The sequence below is a fragment of the Podarcis raffonei genome, chromosome 4 (genome assembly GCF_027172205.1).
Source record: "Podarcis raffonei isolate rPodRaf1 chromosome 4, rPodRaf1.pri, whole genome shotgun sequence".
NCBI lineage: Eukaryota > Metazoa > Chordata > Lepidosauria > Squamata > Lacertidae > Podarcis > Podarcis raffonei.
Window position 1 is genome coordinate 96,065,955 of NC_070605.1, and position 16,830 is coordinate 96,082,784.

The 16,830-nt window shown below is 45.4% G+C and overlaps 2 protein-coding genes across 4 annotated transcripts in view; one reads left to right on the plus strand and one right to left on the minus strand.

Annotated features, from left to right (window-relative positions):
- DNAJC3 (DnaJ heat shock protein family (Hsp40) member C3) overlaps positions 1-11,827 on the plus strand; it is a 47,261-nt gene extending 35,434 nt beyond the window's left edge. For both annotated transcript variants that reach the window (XM_053384588.1, XM_053384587.1), the window contains exons 10-13: positions 2,077-2,209; positions 7,069-7,217; positions 7,619-8,348; positions 10,079-11,827. In XM_053384588.1, the coding sequence (XP_053240563.1) occupies positions 2,077-2,209; positions 7,069-7,217; positions 7,619-7,773 (437 nt within the window). In that variant the 3' untranslated portion in view covers positions 7,774-8,348; positions 10,079-11,827. The remainder of the gene's footprint in view (positions 1-2,076; positions 2,210-7,068; positions 7,218-7,618; positions 8,349-10,078) is intronic.
- A 1,640-nt stretch (positions 11,828-13,467) lies between these two features.
- UGGT2 (UDP-glucose glycoprotein glucosyltransferase 2) overlaps positions 13,468-16,830 on the minus strand; it is a 76,288-nt gene continuing 72,925 nt past the window's right edge. For both annotated transcript variants that reach the window (XM_053384579.1, XM_053384580.1), the window contains 3 exons: positions 16,593-16,709; positions 14,773-14,914; positions 13,468-13,954 (listed from right to left, as the gene is read on the minus strand). In XM_053384579.1, coding sequence (XP_053240554.1) covers positions 13,932-13,954; positions 14,773-14,914; positions 16,593-16,709 — 282 coding nt within the window. In that variant the 3' untranslated portion in view covers positions 13,468-13,931. The remainder of the gene's footprint in view (positions 13,955-14,772; positions 14,915-16,592; positions 16,710-16,830) is intronic.

Below are 16,830 nucleotides of genomic sequence, written 5' to 3' on the forward strand. Positions count from 1 at the left end.
AGAGAGAACAGCTGCTGGAAGATAATCTGATGCAAATGCTTTGTCTTACTTAGAAAAACTAGAAGTCTTGAGATCCGCAATGAGACTTTCTGAGATTAAAAATGGAGACACCGAAAAGGAAAAGGCTCATTATTTAGGAAATGCAAAACTGTGAAGGACACTAAAACGGAAGCTGAAGCATTCCATTTAGTAGTGAATGACATTCATATTTTTACAAAAACACACCTGTAGTGTCCGCACAATGGTTTTGTGTGTGGATTGCTCCAGTGATTGACTCAAAGTGGTGCTGGTTTCTAATATGGTTTTAACTTCCCCATCGTGTTCCAACGCTTGGATTTCTGAAGAACCATTGGTAGGAAGGACTGAGGGGTTTTTATAAGAGAATGAATGGGAGATATTGGAAGAGAAGGACAAAGTAATTAATGCAGAGCAGGTGGAACAGAGAGCTAAGTGAGGAAAAGATCATATTTCTGTGCAATTGGCATTGCTAATACTGCATTTTCAGCTTTTATAGAACAATACCAACCAGATTATCAAATCTCAGTGTAATAATCTGAGATAGGCATGAGGTTTGAACACCTGTATGCAGCCACTTTGCCATGCCTTTCACACAAATGAACAACCTAAAGGTAAAGGGACCCCTGACCATTAGGTCCAGTTGTGGCCGACTCTGGCGTTGCATCGTTCATCTCGCTTTATTGGCTGAGGGAGTACAGCTTCTGGGTCATGTGGCCAGCATGACTAAGCTGCTTCTGGCGAACCAGAGCAGCACACGGAAACGCTGTTTACCTTCCCGCCGGAGCAGTACCTATTTATCTACTTGCACTGGTGTGCTTTCGAACTGCTAGGTTGGCAGGAGCAGGGACCAAGCAACGGGAGCTCACCCCGTCGTGGGGATTCAAACCGCCAACCTTCTGATCGGAAAGTCCTAGGCTCTGTGGTTTAACCCACAGCACCACCCGCTAGGAACCTGCAATTATCCAGAGCTACTCATTGCATCCAAACTGAGAAACAATGGTTAATGGCTTCCAAACAACAAAAATATGAAGCTGTGGTTTAAAGCTGGTATCCTAGCACAAATATAATGAGGAGCCATGACCACTCCTTTTCCTAAGGTGCAAATAACTAGACAACACGCGGCATATTGGTTTTGGGATCAAATAAGGCCACAACTTTATTGGTTACAGATGTGAAGGTTTGGCCATAGGCATTGAGATAAGCAACTGTGTATGTCACTCCTGCCCATCCAGGAGTGAAGCCAGCGGGACGGGTGGGGACGCCCTATGACCTACATCAAATTGGGGCATCCCCCTAGTGGTCCCCATTGAAGGAGTGGTATGGCCCTAGGCTCCGTCTGAGCATCGGACAGGATCCACTCCTCCCGGATCCTTTTAACAGGATAACCTTACCCATGGAAGGGCAGGCAGAGGTTACAACCTCCCCTCCAACCAAGACTAGGCTTACTCAATGCCTGTACGCCTTAGAGTTGTGACAATTGCTATGAGGTAGGTGAAAACCCACATGGCAGAGCCAGTTTGCCAGATGCGGAAAAATCTTGCCCGGCCCCTAAATCCAGCATCTGACATTGTCCAAAGCAAGGTCGTACCATCGGCAAAAAATCTGAGGAAGGGTGGGTGGGAGAACCAGTGGAGTGAGTGAGTGAGAAAGAGAGAGGGTGAAAGGCCCTGTAGGCTGGGCATTTATCCTTGCCCTGAGCGCAGTGCCATGCGCCGCTACTGGTCAGTTGGCATTGCGCCCAAGGGAACGCCCCCTAAATTCCTCCCCCGATTGGCCAATTTGGCGGCCGGATGATGATCCAGCCTGCAATAGGCTGGTTCACAGGGGAGGCCCAGGGCCTGCCCGCAAAGCTGCCCGCCTGAGGAGGGAAAACAGATTTATTTAATTTTTTTGCTGCTTGTGCAAAGGGAAGAGTGTTATTTTGGCTTATTTAGCTGAGACTCGATTTTCCGAACAAAACCAGTGAATAAGTTAAAATGTGAAATTGAGCCCTCTCTGCTGAAGATTAATTGTTGCAAGATCATTAAGTGTATGCGTGTCCTTGTTTATTATGTGTAGCTATTCAAGACTATGAAACTGCTAAGGACCACAATGACAGTGACCAACAGATTTTGGAAGGCTTAGAGAAAGCCCAGCGGCTACTCAAGCAATCTCAGAAGAGAGATTACTACAAAATTTTAGGAGTAAAAAGGTGAGTACTTGATAGTCTATAAGTTTATGCATATTACTTCTTGCCCATTGTATCTTGCCTTTTCTCCAGGTCCTCATAACATCACACACCCCTTTTACAAGTCTTTCATGTGCTCAAAGCTGTCCTGTGAACATCCTTGCTATGCATGGATTTGAGTCTGTTGGCATATTACATGTGGCATTTATAGAATTATAGTTCCTGAAGGGAGCAGAACATCCTTTGAGGATGGAGTCGTTGGGTTGTATTCAACATAGCACTAATGCAAGCATTTGCAGTGAAAGGATTTATCCTTGCACAATGGAGCATTCTCTGCCTCTCCTCCCACTGTTTGCTGCCCAAATCTATTGTGGGGTTTTCTCCAGCCCTCGAGCAGATTCAGGGATGGTGATGCACAAGAGGAGGAGGAGAAGAGGGATCCCATTGCAGTAGCACTAATCCTTGTGCTAGTGCAAGAATTTGGTTGAGTACCACCCACCGTTCTCTATATCTCTCTCATTATAAACCAGTTAGGCAATATAATGGAGCACAGTTCTTGTAAGGAGGCAGCAGGAAAAGCACCATTGCAACATTCCAAAAGTGACTGTGGAACAAGGATTGTGGTTTATCTTTGAGTGGTTTCAGGCATGATGCAATACATTGGAAATGAGAAGAACAAGTAACTCCCACTTCCCTTTCTTCATGTTTCTTTATAACTGTCCAGACCGTACCATTTCACCAGGAGTGGGTGTCCCATGCAGGGCTCACCTCCCTATATGGGTAGAACAAACATTTCCAGGTGGCACTTCAGAAAGAAACATCAGTCACATGCGCTGCCCCTTCCAGTCTGTCTTGTGCACTCCCTTATATATGTTCAGAGCCACACTTAAGAGTCACTGCATAGGCGAGTGGGAAATATAGTCACTGGCTTCATTTACTTGCCATTTTCTCAGTCTCAAGCATGGACCTCTTGTCACTTAGCTTGTTCTGTAGATTTGGACGGTGCCTCAATGCTCCTGTAATCCAGCCCCCTGCCGATACAAGAAATCCACTACTACAGCATCCCCAATGGGTGCGAAAGGGCTGTAGCTCCGTGGCAGAGCATCCCAGATCCGTTCTCCAGCATCACCAGATAGGACTGGGGGAGACACCCTCTCTGAAACCCTGGAGAGCAGCTGCGTTGACAGCAATAAACTAGATGGACCTGTAGTCTGACTGAGTATAAAGCAGCTTCCTGGGACCATAGAACACTGGCCCTAAAGGATCTTCACCCAGTTCCCAGTACATTTCCAAGCACAGTTCAAAGTGCTGGTGCTGAGCTTTAAAGCCCTAAACAGCTTTGGCCCTGTATATCTGAAGGAGCATCTCCATCCCCATCATTCAGCCCAGACACTGAGGTCCAGCTCTGAGGGCCATTTGGTGGTTCCCTCACTGTGAGATGTGAAGTTGCAGGGAACCAGGCAGATGGCCTTCTCAGTAGTGATGCCTGCCCTGTTGTATGATCTTTTGTAGACATCTGAAGGCAGCCCTGTGTCAGGATGCTTTTAATGTGTGATGTTCTGTTGTGTTGTTGTGTTTCTGTATAATATGTTGGAAGTCACCCAGAGCGGCTGGGGCAACGCAGTAAGATTGGTGAGGTACAAGAAACTTCCTTTTATTATTCCTGTGTTCATCCAGTTCATCCATATTCTGCGCGAGTCTGTTCCACTGTCACAGCCCATGAGGAAGTCCTCCTGAATGTTTAATCCTAAAACTGTGTACTTTCCCCTGTTGCTAGACCATCTTTTATGCAGACCAAAATGAATGGTTATTTCTTTATTCCAAATAAAACTTTCTTTCTCTTCCCCCCGCCCGCAACAATACTTTAGAGACTTCTTCAACCTCCTAAGGAAAGTGCATAGTTTTTTATTTGTTTGGCCAGAAGCCATAACAAAACTAAAATATCAATAGAAAATATAATCCAAAAGAACCAACAACACACACGTACTGGAGAGAACCGTGATTAGATAAGCTCTGGCCTCCAAAGGGGTACACTACGTCCTAAAGCAATCTTAATTTTGAGCGGAGAGCAAATTCATTTGAACAGGCAGCACCAAAAAGCCTCATTAGCTAAAGGCTGGATGAAGTATTAAGCAAAGAACAAAGCCAGTGTTACAGAAAAGCAAATAGCCATGCAAGGAAAAAAAGAATGATATAAAAGACCAAGGGCTGAAACAACTTGGAAAGTAAGGGAGGCGATGGCTCAGAAGTGTCTTCTAGAAATACCAGTATCCCGTGTGCAAAATCACATCTTTAAAAGGGTACAGATTTAAGAGCATAGCAACAAGAGTTGGGCAGGAAGGCTTTCTCCCACCTCACCTGACTTCTTTGGTGCAGAGTTGCTCTTTGCTCTCTGCCTGTCCTCACCTGACCACTTTTCACTCTTAGCAAAAGCTGCTGTGTGGGGTCCCCAGTCTGAATTATGCTTGCTCCCCTGTGCAGTTTGCTGCAAACAGCACCCCTCGAGGAAGCAAATTGCAGCTGGAAGCAGAGAGAGACTTTTGACAAGAAGCTGGTTTTGACAAGAAGCAGTTGTTGCTCTGCACAACTGCTTTTCCTTCAGATGAAAAGTAACCAGATTATGGCACACTTTTACGAAAGGAGGTTTAACGAAAGGAGGAGCTTGGCCTTTAGAATGGGAACAAGGTTCCATTAGCAAGAATAAAAAAATATTGCAGTGGATCTATAGGTGCTTCTTACATTGTCATCGCTCTACTGCAGGGGTGAGAACCTTTTTGGCTCTGCCAAAACTAGCCTCATGGGCTGCTCACCTGTCAGTCACACGGCATCATAAAGACATCAGGTGGCTGTTGGGGCTTCAAAGCACAGCCAGGCATCTGATCGTGCAGCCAATCAAACAGGCTTCAGCTCTAGTGCCCATCAGCAATTTTATGTTTTGTTTTTCCAGACATCTTTATTGGAAGTTCAAAAAGTACATGGTGATATGTGCACTAAACATGATGAGACGTAAATAAAAGAAACAGCACCTGTGTAGAAGGGAAAATAAAGGGGGGAGGGGGGAACCCCAAACTGTATACTTTATTTTACAAAGTTGCTATTGTAATCTTAACCTATTACAGTATTTGTAAGAATGGAATTCTTTGAATTTGTCCATGGCAAGTCTGCGTTTATATGCAAGTTGTATAAGTATGTATATGTCTTCAATCCAATCGTAGAAGGGAGCCACATTTTTATTTCTCCAATTCATCAGTATCAGTCTTTTTGCTGTGATAAGGGCACAGAGAGTCCACTTGTATTGTCCTTTTGTGAGGTTCCATGTGCTGGGTATATAATTCAAAAGGATATCTTGCTCTGTAAATGTAAGGTTGTTCCGTACAGTTCTGTTGATAGTTTCAGTTACCTTCTGCCAAAAACCTTTCAATATAGCAATTTTTATGTTGTGGACCACCCTGAGATCCGTGGGTATAGGTCAGTATACAAATAAATCATCATCGTCGTCATCATCAGATAATGATGGGTGTAAAGCCAAAGTCTGCTTGCCCTTGCCAGTGAACAGTTGGAAGCACCATTTAAGCCTCCTGATGGTACATCTCTACATCTCTTCCTGCCCGTCTCCAGGTGTGGGGCAGGTGGACATGGATGGGGGGAAGCCATGCCGGCCAAGTTTGGTCTGTAGGCTAGAGGTTCCCCACCTGCAGCTCTAGGGTGAAGGATGTGGTCAGGCTGCCCCTCTATGTCTACAGGGACCCAGAAGCTCCTTGGCTTTCTTGCTCCAGCTTTTCAGCCTCCTCATGAAGGGACAAACACATTATTGGATGCCTGGTTAATGTTTATGGCAACCTATGTAAGAAACAAGCAGACTTAGATTAACGTCCCTCAAAATTCAAAGTACAGTGGTACCTCGGGTTAAGTACTTAATTCGTTCCGGAGGTCCATACTTAACCTGAAACTGTTCTTAACCTGAAGCACCGCTTTAGCTTATGGGGCCTCCTGCTGCTGCCGTGCCGCCGGAGCACGATTTCTGTTCTCATCCTGAAGCAAAGTTCTTAACCTGAAGCACTATTTCTGGGTTAGCGGAGTCTGTAACCTGAAGTGTATGTAACCTGAAGTGTATGTAACCCAAGGTACCACTGTAAGTGTTCCACGTGGCCCCAAATCCAAAGAACACTGGTAGCGTTCAAAAGGTAATGACTTTGTGGGAGTTATCAGAAAGTTTTGGGCTGCGATGCCCTTTCTGCAGATGCTGACTGATGAAAATGCCCTGAAGAAATACTTTGGGTTTGTTTGAAATAGACTATGTCTATAGATTGAGCACAGTTGGATGTTACCCTTATTCCCCACTCCCCATGTATCCCTTTTTGTCTAGTGCAGGTCTCATGTTTGTTTTTTCTCTGCTGTGCATAACCAGAGAAACTGTCTCTTAAAAAAAAAAAATCCCTAAAGAATTCAAGCATTCTTGAGTCCTATTGAAGTATTCAAGTAACATGCAAAGGGGTGGGAAATTGTAGAGGCATGAGAGGCACTTGCACTGCCTAGGTCTGAAGGGGGCTTCTAAGTGCATTCAGATGGATGCATTTAAGATACCTCTGAATGATCAGCTACCCTGATAATAACAGAAGGTGCTTGATCCTGCAGAGGCACCCAATCCTATGTTAAGCTGAATGCACTTAGAAAGCCCCTTCAAACCTTCCCACTCAATATGGAAATGTCTCCTGTGGGGATGTTGGGGGTGGAGCTTACTTCTCTTCCCGTGATCCCTTTGAAAGATTGGAGAGGGCTTTAGGTGCTGGCAAAGGTGTCCCGTTTCTGTGTGTGCGTGCGTTACAAGACTTACCCTGACGTGAAGACAGTTGGAGAACTGATTCTTCCCGCGCTCTCTGCAGGAATGCGAGAAAACAAGAAATCGTCAAAGCATACCGAAAGCTAGCAATGCAGTGGCACCCAGATAATTTCCAGGATGAGGAAGAGAAGAAGAAAGCAGAGAAGAAGTTTATTGATATTGCAGCTGCCAAAGAAGTGCTCACTGATCCAGGTATGTGGGCCTGCAGCTTGTTTGGGGACTTGTTCGTTCTCAAAACGATAGACCCACGCAGCCAACATGTTTTGCTTTTCATCTCTATTTGAAAAGCAGGAGTTCTCTTCATTGCGGACGCGTAGCCAATGCCGCCGTGTCCAGGCCCCAACTAGCACAATGGTGATGGATTCTGGCAGCTGGCATGTGGATGGTATCAGGCTGGCTACCTCGGGTTTCTTAATCACTCCACTTGTGAAAAATGCTGATTACCTGACATTTAGGGCCTACTGGGATGGAAGGCATGCCATGGCTACCCACCCATTGAAATTCTAGTGGTCTACCATGTTTATGAAATATCCTAGAGCCTGGTTGATGTGTCCAGTTCTACAGACCTCATTGCCATGTGTGTGTCTTTTCAGAGATGCGGAGTAAGTTTGACGCAGGGGAAGACCCGCTGGATGCAGAAAGCCAGCAAGGAGGAGGAAACCACTTCCACAGAGGCTGGAATACGTGGCAAGGGTTTGACCCATTCAGTTCCGGAGGACCTTTTAAATTTAAATTCCACTTCAATTAGAAACAACCCCACCGCCTTCCTTTTCTGTTTCTAGGACTCTTTATTTTTATTTCTAGACAATTTCAATTAGGAGTTTCGGTCCTTGAACTTAAATAAATGCCAGCTTTTCAGTGATAGGCTAAAGAGTAAGCAAGTCCACAATGGAGAGCGAAACAACAGTTATGTTAGTACTGGTTATTTTTGTACTTTTGGGTGTTAGATCTCTAAAGAGGTGGAAGGCTGCAGAAGTCTTTGGAGCCCTTATTCTGAAGTGGGTTCAGACCTTCAACTCAAGACACATTAACACCAGAGAAGCAATTGTTTCCCCAAAGCACTTTAATTTTTCTTCTTCTTTTTTACTAAACTCTTCATGACCTTTGGAACGCGATGGGATACTTTATGCTTTCTCGTCGCTACAGTGAGAAAAGCAATCTAGTTTTCATTTCTGCTAAGAGGAAAAGTTTGTTTTCTTGGGAGACATCGGAGGAGCTTCTCCATCACTTCTGCACGCTGTTGGCACCTCTGAGGCACTCTGTAAACATAGCTCAGGTTAGGACAAAGCCTGCCTCTTCAAAGCAGGATATGGATTGGCCTGAGTATAGATAGTATACCGTATTTTTCGCACGATTGGACGCACCGGACCATAGGACGCACGTAGTTTTCAGGGGGGGAAATCAAGGAAAAAATATGATTTCCCCCCCCAGCTCTGGGAGCAGTGGACAGGCTGCACGCAGCCTGTGCGCTACTCCAAGACCTTCTCCCTGCTTTTGCGGGAGGTGGCAGAATTCCCCCACCTCCCGCAAAAGCCCACAGGAGCCCCGCGTGACTCCTGCGGGCTTTTCGACCAGGAGGGAGAAGGGACTGAAACGGCCCGTCAGTCCCTTCTCCCTCCTTGGGGAAAAGCCCCCAAGAACCGCTCGCTCTTTAAAGGCTGTGCGGCTCCTGCGGGCTTTTCTAGGAGGTGGGGGAATTCCTAGAAAAGCCAGCAAAGCCGTGCAGCCCCTTTAAAGAGCGCACGGCTTTTGCCTGCTTTTGCGGGAGGTGGGGGAATTCCCCCATCTCCCGCAAAAGCCCGCAGGAGGGAGAAGGGACTGACTCGGCCAGTCAGTCCCTTCTCCCTCCTTGGGGAAAAGCCCCCAGGAGCCGCTCGCTCTTTAAAGGGTGCGCGGCTCCTGCGGGCTTTTCTAGGAGGTGGGGGAATTCCCCCACCTCCTAGAAAAGCCAGCAGAAGCCACGGAGCCCCTTTAAAGAGCGCCTGGCTTTTGCCTGCTTTTGCGGGAGGTGGGGGAATTCCCCCATCTCCCCCAAAAGCCCACAGGAGGGTTGGAGAGTAGCGGGAAGGCGTCGCACGCCTTCCCGCTGCCCCCCAATCTCTGGGGCTGGCGATGGGGGAAGCGCTTTTTTCCCCACCGCCAGCCTCGAAGCCGGGTTGGAGAGTAGCGGGAAGGCGTTGCGCGCCTTCCTGCTGCCCCCCATCCTCTGGGGCTGGCGATGGGGGAAGCCCTGCTTTCCCCACCGCCAGCCTCAAACCCGGGTTGGAGAGTAGCGGGAAGGCGTTGCGCGCCTTCCTGCTGCCCCCCATCCTCTGGGGCTGGCAATGGGGGAAGCCCTGCTTTCCCCACCGCCAGCCTCAAACCCGGGTTGGAGAGTAGCGGGAAGGCGTTGCGCGCCTTCCTGCTGCCCCCCATCCTCTGGGGCTGGCGATGGGGGAAGCGCTGCTTTCCCCACCGCCAGCCTCCAACCCGGGTTGGAGAGTAGCGGGAAGGCATCGCAGCCTTCCCGCTGCCCCCCAATCTCTGGGGCTGGCGATGGGGGAAGCGCTGCTTTCCCCACCGCCAGCCTCCAACCCGGGTTGGAGAGTAGCGGGAAGGCATCGCTGCCTTCCCGCTGCCCCCCAATCTCTGGGGCTGGCGATGGGGGAAGCGCTGCTTTCCCCACCGCCAGCCTCCAACCCGGGTTGGAGAGTAGCGGGAAGGCATCGCTGCCTTCCCGCTGCCCCCCAATCTCTGGGGCTGGCGATGGGGGAAGCGCTGCTTTCCCCACCGCCAGCCTCCAACCCGGGTTGGAGAGTAGCGGGAAGGCATCGCTGCCTTCCCGCTGCCCCCCAATCTCTGGGGCTGGCGATGGGGGAAGCGCTGCTTTCCCCACCGCCAGCCTCAAAGAGCAGACTCTCCTGGCTTCAGCGGAAGCAACGCAAAGCCTCCGGAGCGCAGGCTTCGGAGGCTTTGCCTTGCTATCGCTGAAGCCAGGGAGCCTGCATTCGCTCCATAGGACGCACACACATTTCCCCTTCATTTTTGGAGGGGAAAAAGTGCGTCCTATAGAGCGAAAAATACGGTAACTGTCCCCATACTACTTTTTAGGAGGATTTTATGCAACATGCAAGTCCTCTAAAAAGCCACTCTAGTGCTTAAGATAATTCCCCAGAGAAGCATCACTAGGACTCTTTACTTATCCAATATAGGACGACTGCAGCTGGTTTGTGGGCTTTTTCTAACTTATTTTTACAAGGGCAATTTTCTCGTTTGGATTAAAACCTCTTTTCTTTTTATGGTTGCTTCAGAAAGATACTTAAATAGAATGATATTCTTAGTTGGTGTTAATTAAATAGATCCATTTTGAGCTTTTCACTCAACATATGCTTGACATTTGAGCAGAACGACTGAGACATTGCCCCAAATGTGCAGAACTAGTTCTGATCTTAGATTATTATTTTTTTCTTAAAAAGGAAAAACGGAAAGAGATGTGTAGTGTAAGTAAACTGTCAAGATGACAGTGTTGGGATGAGGATATCAACAGTGTTTTAAAATTTGATGAAAATGTGACCCCTCCAAATGGCAGTTTTTAGTGCTTCATTGCCTTAACTAATGCATATAACCAAGAAGCATTTGGGGTACATAAGTTATATAGAAAGAAGGCACTCTTTCATTCTGTTAAGCCACTGAGCTACTTGATGTCATAGGAAACCAAAGTTGACTTCCATCTTAGCTTTGCTGCAGGAACTGGGACACTTCTGATAGCCTTAAATTTAGCATTACTCTGGTACTTGTGAAATGCATTCAAAACAGCATTTAGAGTCCTTTCATAATGAGATGATGGACCTGCAAAAGTGGCTTTCAAAAAAAATCTAGCCTCTCTCCAGAAGGCAATTTTTGAGCATTAAGAAATGAGTTTAGTGCATTTTGGGCTCGGAGCAGCCTAGTTAAATATTTCACCACCTTCTCACTCCAGCTCTCAAGTCAAAAGTTCAAGAGTAACTCCGCTAATGTTGTAGCCTACAGTACTACTGGTATTCAGTAATCCACAAACCCCTAACCAGTTCTTGCAAGTGAGAGCTATGCATGGAGTAAGTTCTGCATATTTTCTTTTGCTAGATTTGCTGTTACCAAGCCATGTCATTTGTGGAGTACAATTATGTCCAGTTCGGGTCAAGCGCATTCTCTTTCACACATCCCAAAACAGCAGATAAGTACTGAATGGTTGAAGTGCTCCTATGGCTTCTTAATTTATAACGTTTTCTGGCATAGGACAGACATTTGGAATTGTGAGCACATGCATCTGAACTGCACATCAGATCTTGCTCTCAGTAATCTTCCTAAGTAATGTAACCAGTGCCAACCTAATGCTTTTCCTGCGTCCAAGGGAAGTATGTCAAAAGTGTGGCCTAAGGCAGCTCTTATGCATTTATGCTGAACAGTAATTTAAATAATTCCTTTTTAGGCCTATTGTTTGAAATGGGGCAGGGCTCCTGAGAGGCCCTTGCTTTTATTTGTGTGTATTTCAGTTGTTTTGGGCTATCCTTGGGTTTTTCGAGAGCTACTAGCATTGCTCTTGGGTGAAGTGCAATTAGGGCCTGCAAATTAGATTGAACAAGAGTACCTCAGTGCAGGATTTATAGTGAAAAAAGACCAGCCAGTATCAGTTAACATATATACCATTGCAGTGTGGGTGCACTTTGGAAATGTCTTGGAATAAAGCTCTATTTTTTAAAAATGTTATGAAAGCCAAGAAGGTGTTTTGAAGATAAAATGCAAATTATTCAAGAAAGATTTTGATTAAAGCTGTGTCTAAATTATATCTGTTTCAAGCTGTCATCTTTTTTTATGAAGTAAGATTAATACCAAGGTAAATAATTGTGCCATAGTTTTACAATAACCAGAGTAGACGACACTGTAGAACGTTGCTTTTTAACCACTGTCTCACGGTATTGGATAATACTGATAATAGAAGCAGCCCCGGTCCCTGTGAAAGAAATCTCTACAGCAACAGCTCCATCTCCCTCGCATTTCATGGAGGTTTTACAGCTCCTGCTCTATCTCAGTTTCTCCTCTACAGTTTCTCGGATGTGAAATCAAAATGATGCACAACAGGAGAGAAGTAAATTTTACTGCACAAAGAGGGAATAATTTGATTTTTATTTTATGTTAAATTCTTATTGTACCATTTGGAGATGGCAGTCCATTGTTTGCTGTAACATCTAGTTCCAGCCTGATACATCATTTTATACCAGAGAGATAGGAAGGAGATTGATTAGTTTGGCTTAGTGTCACAAAAATTCATAAAATTAAAGATCAGGAGGCTCCAGGAAACCATATGCCCATCAATATTAATAATAATAATTTATTTATACCCCAGCCACTCTGGGCGGCTCCCAACAGAATATTAAAAACACAATAGAACCTCAAGCATTAAAAACTTCCCTAAGCAGGGCTGCCTTCAGACGTCAGTGGTAACAAGGCTGATATTGTAAAAGACAAAGCAACATAAGACTGAGGAAGAAAGAGTGATTGCAAAAGAGACACCTTGCTAATCTATACAAAGAGAGGCATTTTAGAGAAGGGGTAGAGAAATCTGAGTGTATCAGCAAAGACTCTCAAAACAGTCACAGAAAGTGTTGTGGAAGCAGGAAAAGGTTTATCAACTGGAATCTGGTGCAGCTGAACGAGGGTCTTTTTATAGATGAAACTGAGACGGGAAATTATTATTAAATTTATATCTTACCCTTCCTCCTAAAGGAACCCAGGGCAGCAAACAGAACAATGGCCATGTTTGCCCCAGGTTGGCAGAGCAGGCAGACAAATATTTTTGGGCCCAGCAGCAGCTAAGAACATCATAATAATAATTTATTATTTATACCCCACCCATCTGGCTGGGTCTCCCCAGCCACTCTGGGCAGCTAGACTATCTGGGAGAACCAAAACGGAAACTTAGGCAGGTAGATTGAAAAGAAGGTTAAAAGTATATGGGGGTGCAGGAGCGAGTATCCACTACTTCCAGTATTTCCTCTGGGGTCTAAGCCAATTGCTTTTAGAAGTTGCAAAGAGTGATTATCAACTTTTAAGTTTGCAGGCCGGAACTAGATGCCAGAGGATTTGTGTCTGCAAAGGAAGTCCTTCATTTAGTAACGTCGGAGGTAGTTGCAGTTTGCTTGCCCCACATCACTTAAGTGGCTGCTCTTGGTGAGACTCGGGGCTCCCACTTTGTTTTCCCTGGCAGCAGCTGCTGATCTTACGCAGCATCTCTTTCAGAGTCCAGCGGGAATATTGAGATTTAGCAAGTGCCAAGACTGTTCAGTCCTTGCTGAGCTGGCGAGCTGAACCCTCCAAAATTCAGCACTTTCTCCACGCAATGGGACCCAACTGATTTCTTGCACCAGGAGAGTAAAGTTCAGTGAAAGTGACATCATACACGAGAAAGAGGCACGCAGACACGTCATACAGAAAAAGCAATGCAACTTCAAGTATTGTCTCAGATCAGCCTCCTTGGAAGCTTCTGAAGAAAGATGGAATAGAGCTTTAAAAAGAAAAGTATGTGATGGGGGTGTTTGTTTACTACAGACAGACATTTCAAAATTATTACATGAGATCTCCAACAAAATATTTGTGTAATGTGAAACAAAAGCAGTGTGCACTTAGCGAATGTAGCACCAGAATTTGTAATGCCTTTGGAAACGAAAGAAGTGGAAAGGCAATCGGACTGAATGACAAACTGCACAGCCCACACTTTACTAGGTTTCCTTTCCACTCTTGTTATTCCGTTCCAAGTCCCAATAAAATGCCAGAAGTTTTTATTTAAAAATATAGAGCATCTCTGTAGTATTTACATACATCCACAAAAACTACCACTAACCCCCAGTCTATGGCCAGTAGCTGTGTCATCAGGACACTCTTCAAATAGTGCTAAAGTTCATCATGGCTGGAATCTGTAAATGAAAAACAAAAAAATAATAATTATTTGAGTACACAGAACAACTGCAAGATCACACAAGAACTGAATAAAGCTGAGACTTTTCTTCGTGCCATTTTCTCATCACCGTTAGAATCACAATTAATTTACTTAGCCATAATTTTCTATCCAAGTTGGTGGTTCTATTGCAAGCTGATTCCTTCACATAGGAAACAAGACAACCAGAAGTTACTCCAGAGCTTGCTGTTCTACTTCTGGAACTAACTCACAATAAGGGCCACAGACAATTATACAGGGGCTTGGAGAATCTCTGGATTTTATTAGGCAGTAATACTCATTCCGGAAAAGGAAAGAGCAAACAGCTCAAATTCTAATATCAGCTACCTTGGACTGTATTGGAAGATTATAGGAAAGCGGGAACACTCTTTTGGCATTCTCTATTTGCATATGCAAACACCTAGGGCCTGGGGAGGCTGCAGCACACCCTTGTTGCCAGTTTGATTGCCATCCATGAGTTGGAGGGTAATTTTCTGAAACAATGATCTTTCTGAACTCATGAGGGCTCCCTACACATATTAAGAAAGGCATCCTTGCATGGTTCTGAGCAGAGGCGGAGCTAGCTGCTCCGGCACCTGGGGGCAGGGGGGCGATGTCACCCCCGTCAAGGATGACACCCAGGGCTGACTGCACCCCCCTTCCTCCACCAGTGGTTCTGAGGACCCCAGCATTGCAAATTCACCAGTCCTGATAGGCAATTAAATGTTGGAACTTACTGCTTATCACCCCCTTCCCCCTGCCAAAGGTCTTTAATGAGCAAATGTTTCTATACCTCACCTTTTTGTTGAGACTGACTCACGGTTTTCTTCTTTTTTATTTGATTTATAAACTGCTGTATTTCAGAATCATACTCTGTCCATTCAGGAACTATCCTGACAGCAGCCTCTAGTTTGGGTTCTTTGGTTTTTGGATTGTTACACTGAAATACAAATATTACAAACAGATTATGGGTCTGTTGTTGTGATCCAGAAGTGTCACATGGCACAGTCCTCCTGCAGCTATCACTTTAGAATGGAGGAAACCCTGGGGATAAGTCACAAATAAGGGCAGAGACGACATAGCAGGGAAGCAAATCTATGTTTCCCAGGTTTCAGTGTTGTCCCACTTCCCGTATCTGTTTTCCATACGGGACTCACATTAAGGCCTAAAATACACACCATTCTGGTTCCATAGCAGAATTGGAATTGGAGCTGTGCTGACACATCAGCAGCCATACAAATTATGTTGGCAAAAAAATCCACGTATTAATACATTTCTGGAGAACAGCATGCCATGCTTTTCAATCACTGCTCTTTAGGCAGCCTGCACATCTGGATAACATTCTTTTTTATAAACAGAACCATCTGTCACCAGCCCCCCAGGAGCCCTCAGTCCCACCATTCATCTTTTTTTAAAAAACTGCCTCATTCCAAACAAGCTCTTCTGTCAACTTCACCAAAAGCACAAGAATGTGAATCTGATAAGGGAGTCCACAGCAGACAATCTGATTCTTAAAGATGGAGATCTGATGAACAGATATAAAATTGGATAGCAATGCTCTTCTTGAAAGACATTCACACCTGTATCAAGGTGATTGACTGGAAGAGTCAAGAAAGTGTTGCTAGGCAATTTTCCCTTCCTGAGACACCTTGGGTGGTAGTCAACCAAGTTATATTAGATCTATTGAAACTAATGGACCTCATGTTGATTAATTTCAGTGGCCCAACTCTGAGTCAAGTTACTTCTTGGTGATTTAACATTTGCTTGCAGGCACAAACGGGACAGAGATAGTCTTTGTGGTCTGGGTTACAGTGAACCACAATTCCATGGGATCTGTTCACCAACTGGCCACTGGGATCCTACCTAACGTGAGATGGGACACAAGCACCCCTTACACCACGGGATAGAAATAAATCACTGAACCATGATACACCACATTTATTTGAAGACTGACTTTCTAGATCCAAGAAAGAAAGCATGGGTTGTATCTTGCAGATTAAACACGTATAAAGTTCAGCTGCTCAATTTTAAAAGGTAAAGGTACCCTGGATGGTTAAGTCCAGTCAAAGGTGACTATGGGGTTGTGGCGCTCATCTCGCTTCAGGCCGAGGGAGACGGCGTTTGTCCACAGACAGCTTTCCGGGTCATGTGGCCAGCATGACTAAGCCGCTTCTGGTGTAACAGGACACCATGACAGAAGCCAGAGCACATGGAAACGCCATTTACCTTCACACTGCAGTGGTACCTATTTATCTACTTGCACTGGCTTGCTTTCGAACTGCTAGGTTGGCAGGAGCTGGGACGGAGCAGTGGGAGCTCACTCCGTCATGGGGATTCAAACCGCCAAGCTTCCGATGGGCAAGCCAAGAGGTTCAATGGTTTAGATAACAGCACCAATGGAGGAAGGGCATGGAATGAGTACATGTGCTAAGTACCTCCTCCTGACGTTACCATAGGGTGGATTACAGTGTGGATTGAAGAAATGCCTCCTTATGCAACAGTTTACAGCAGGATTGCCTTCAAGACACCATGCAACAGTATTCTCCTTTAGGATGGATAAAATGTTCACTATGATTGTGTATGATTGGGGAGAGGGGAATTATTATAAAGTAGCTCACCAGATCAATGGTTTTAGCCTTTTTCTTGGATTCATCGCTGCACCAAGTTTCACACCACAGCCACTCTTGAGGAAGAGATTTAATGGACACCTGATGAATCATGTTATTTGGAAGATCCTGAAAAAAACACACGTCACCAGTTAACATTGCTGCTGAAGTTCCAAGATACAAGCTGAATATTGTGAATAGTAAAATGTTACACACAGTAGCTAAACAGCACTAGGCCATGCTAAAAGCA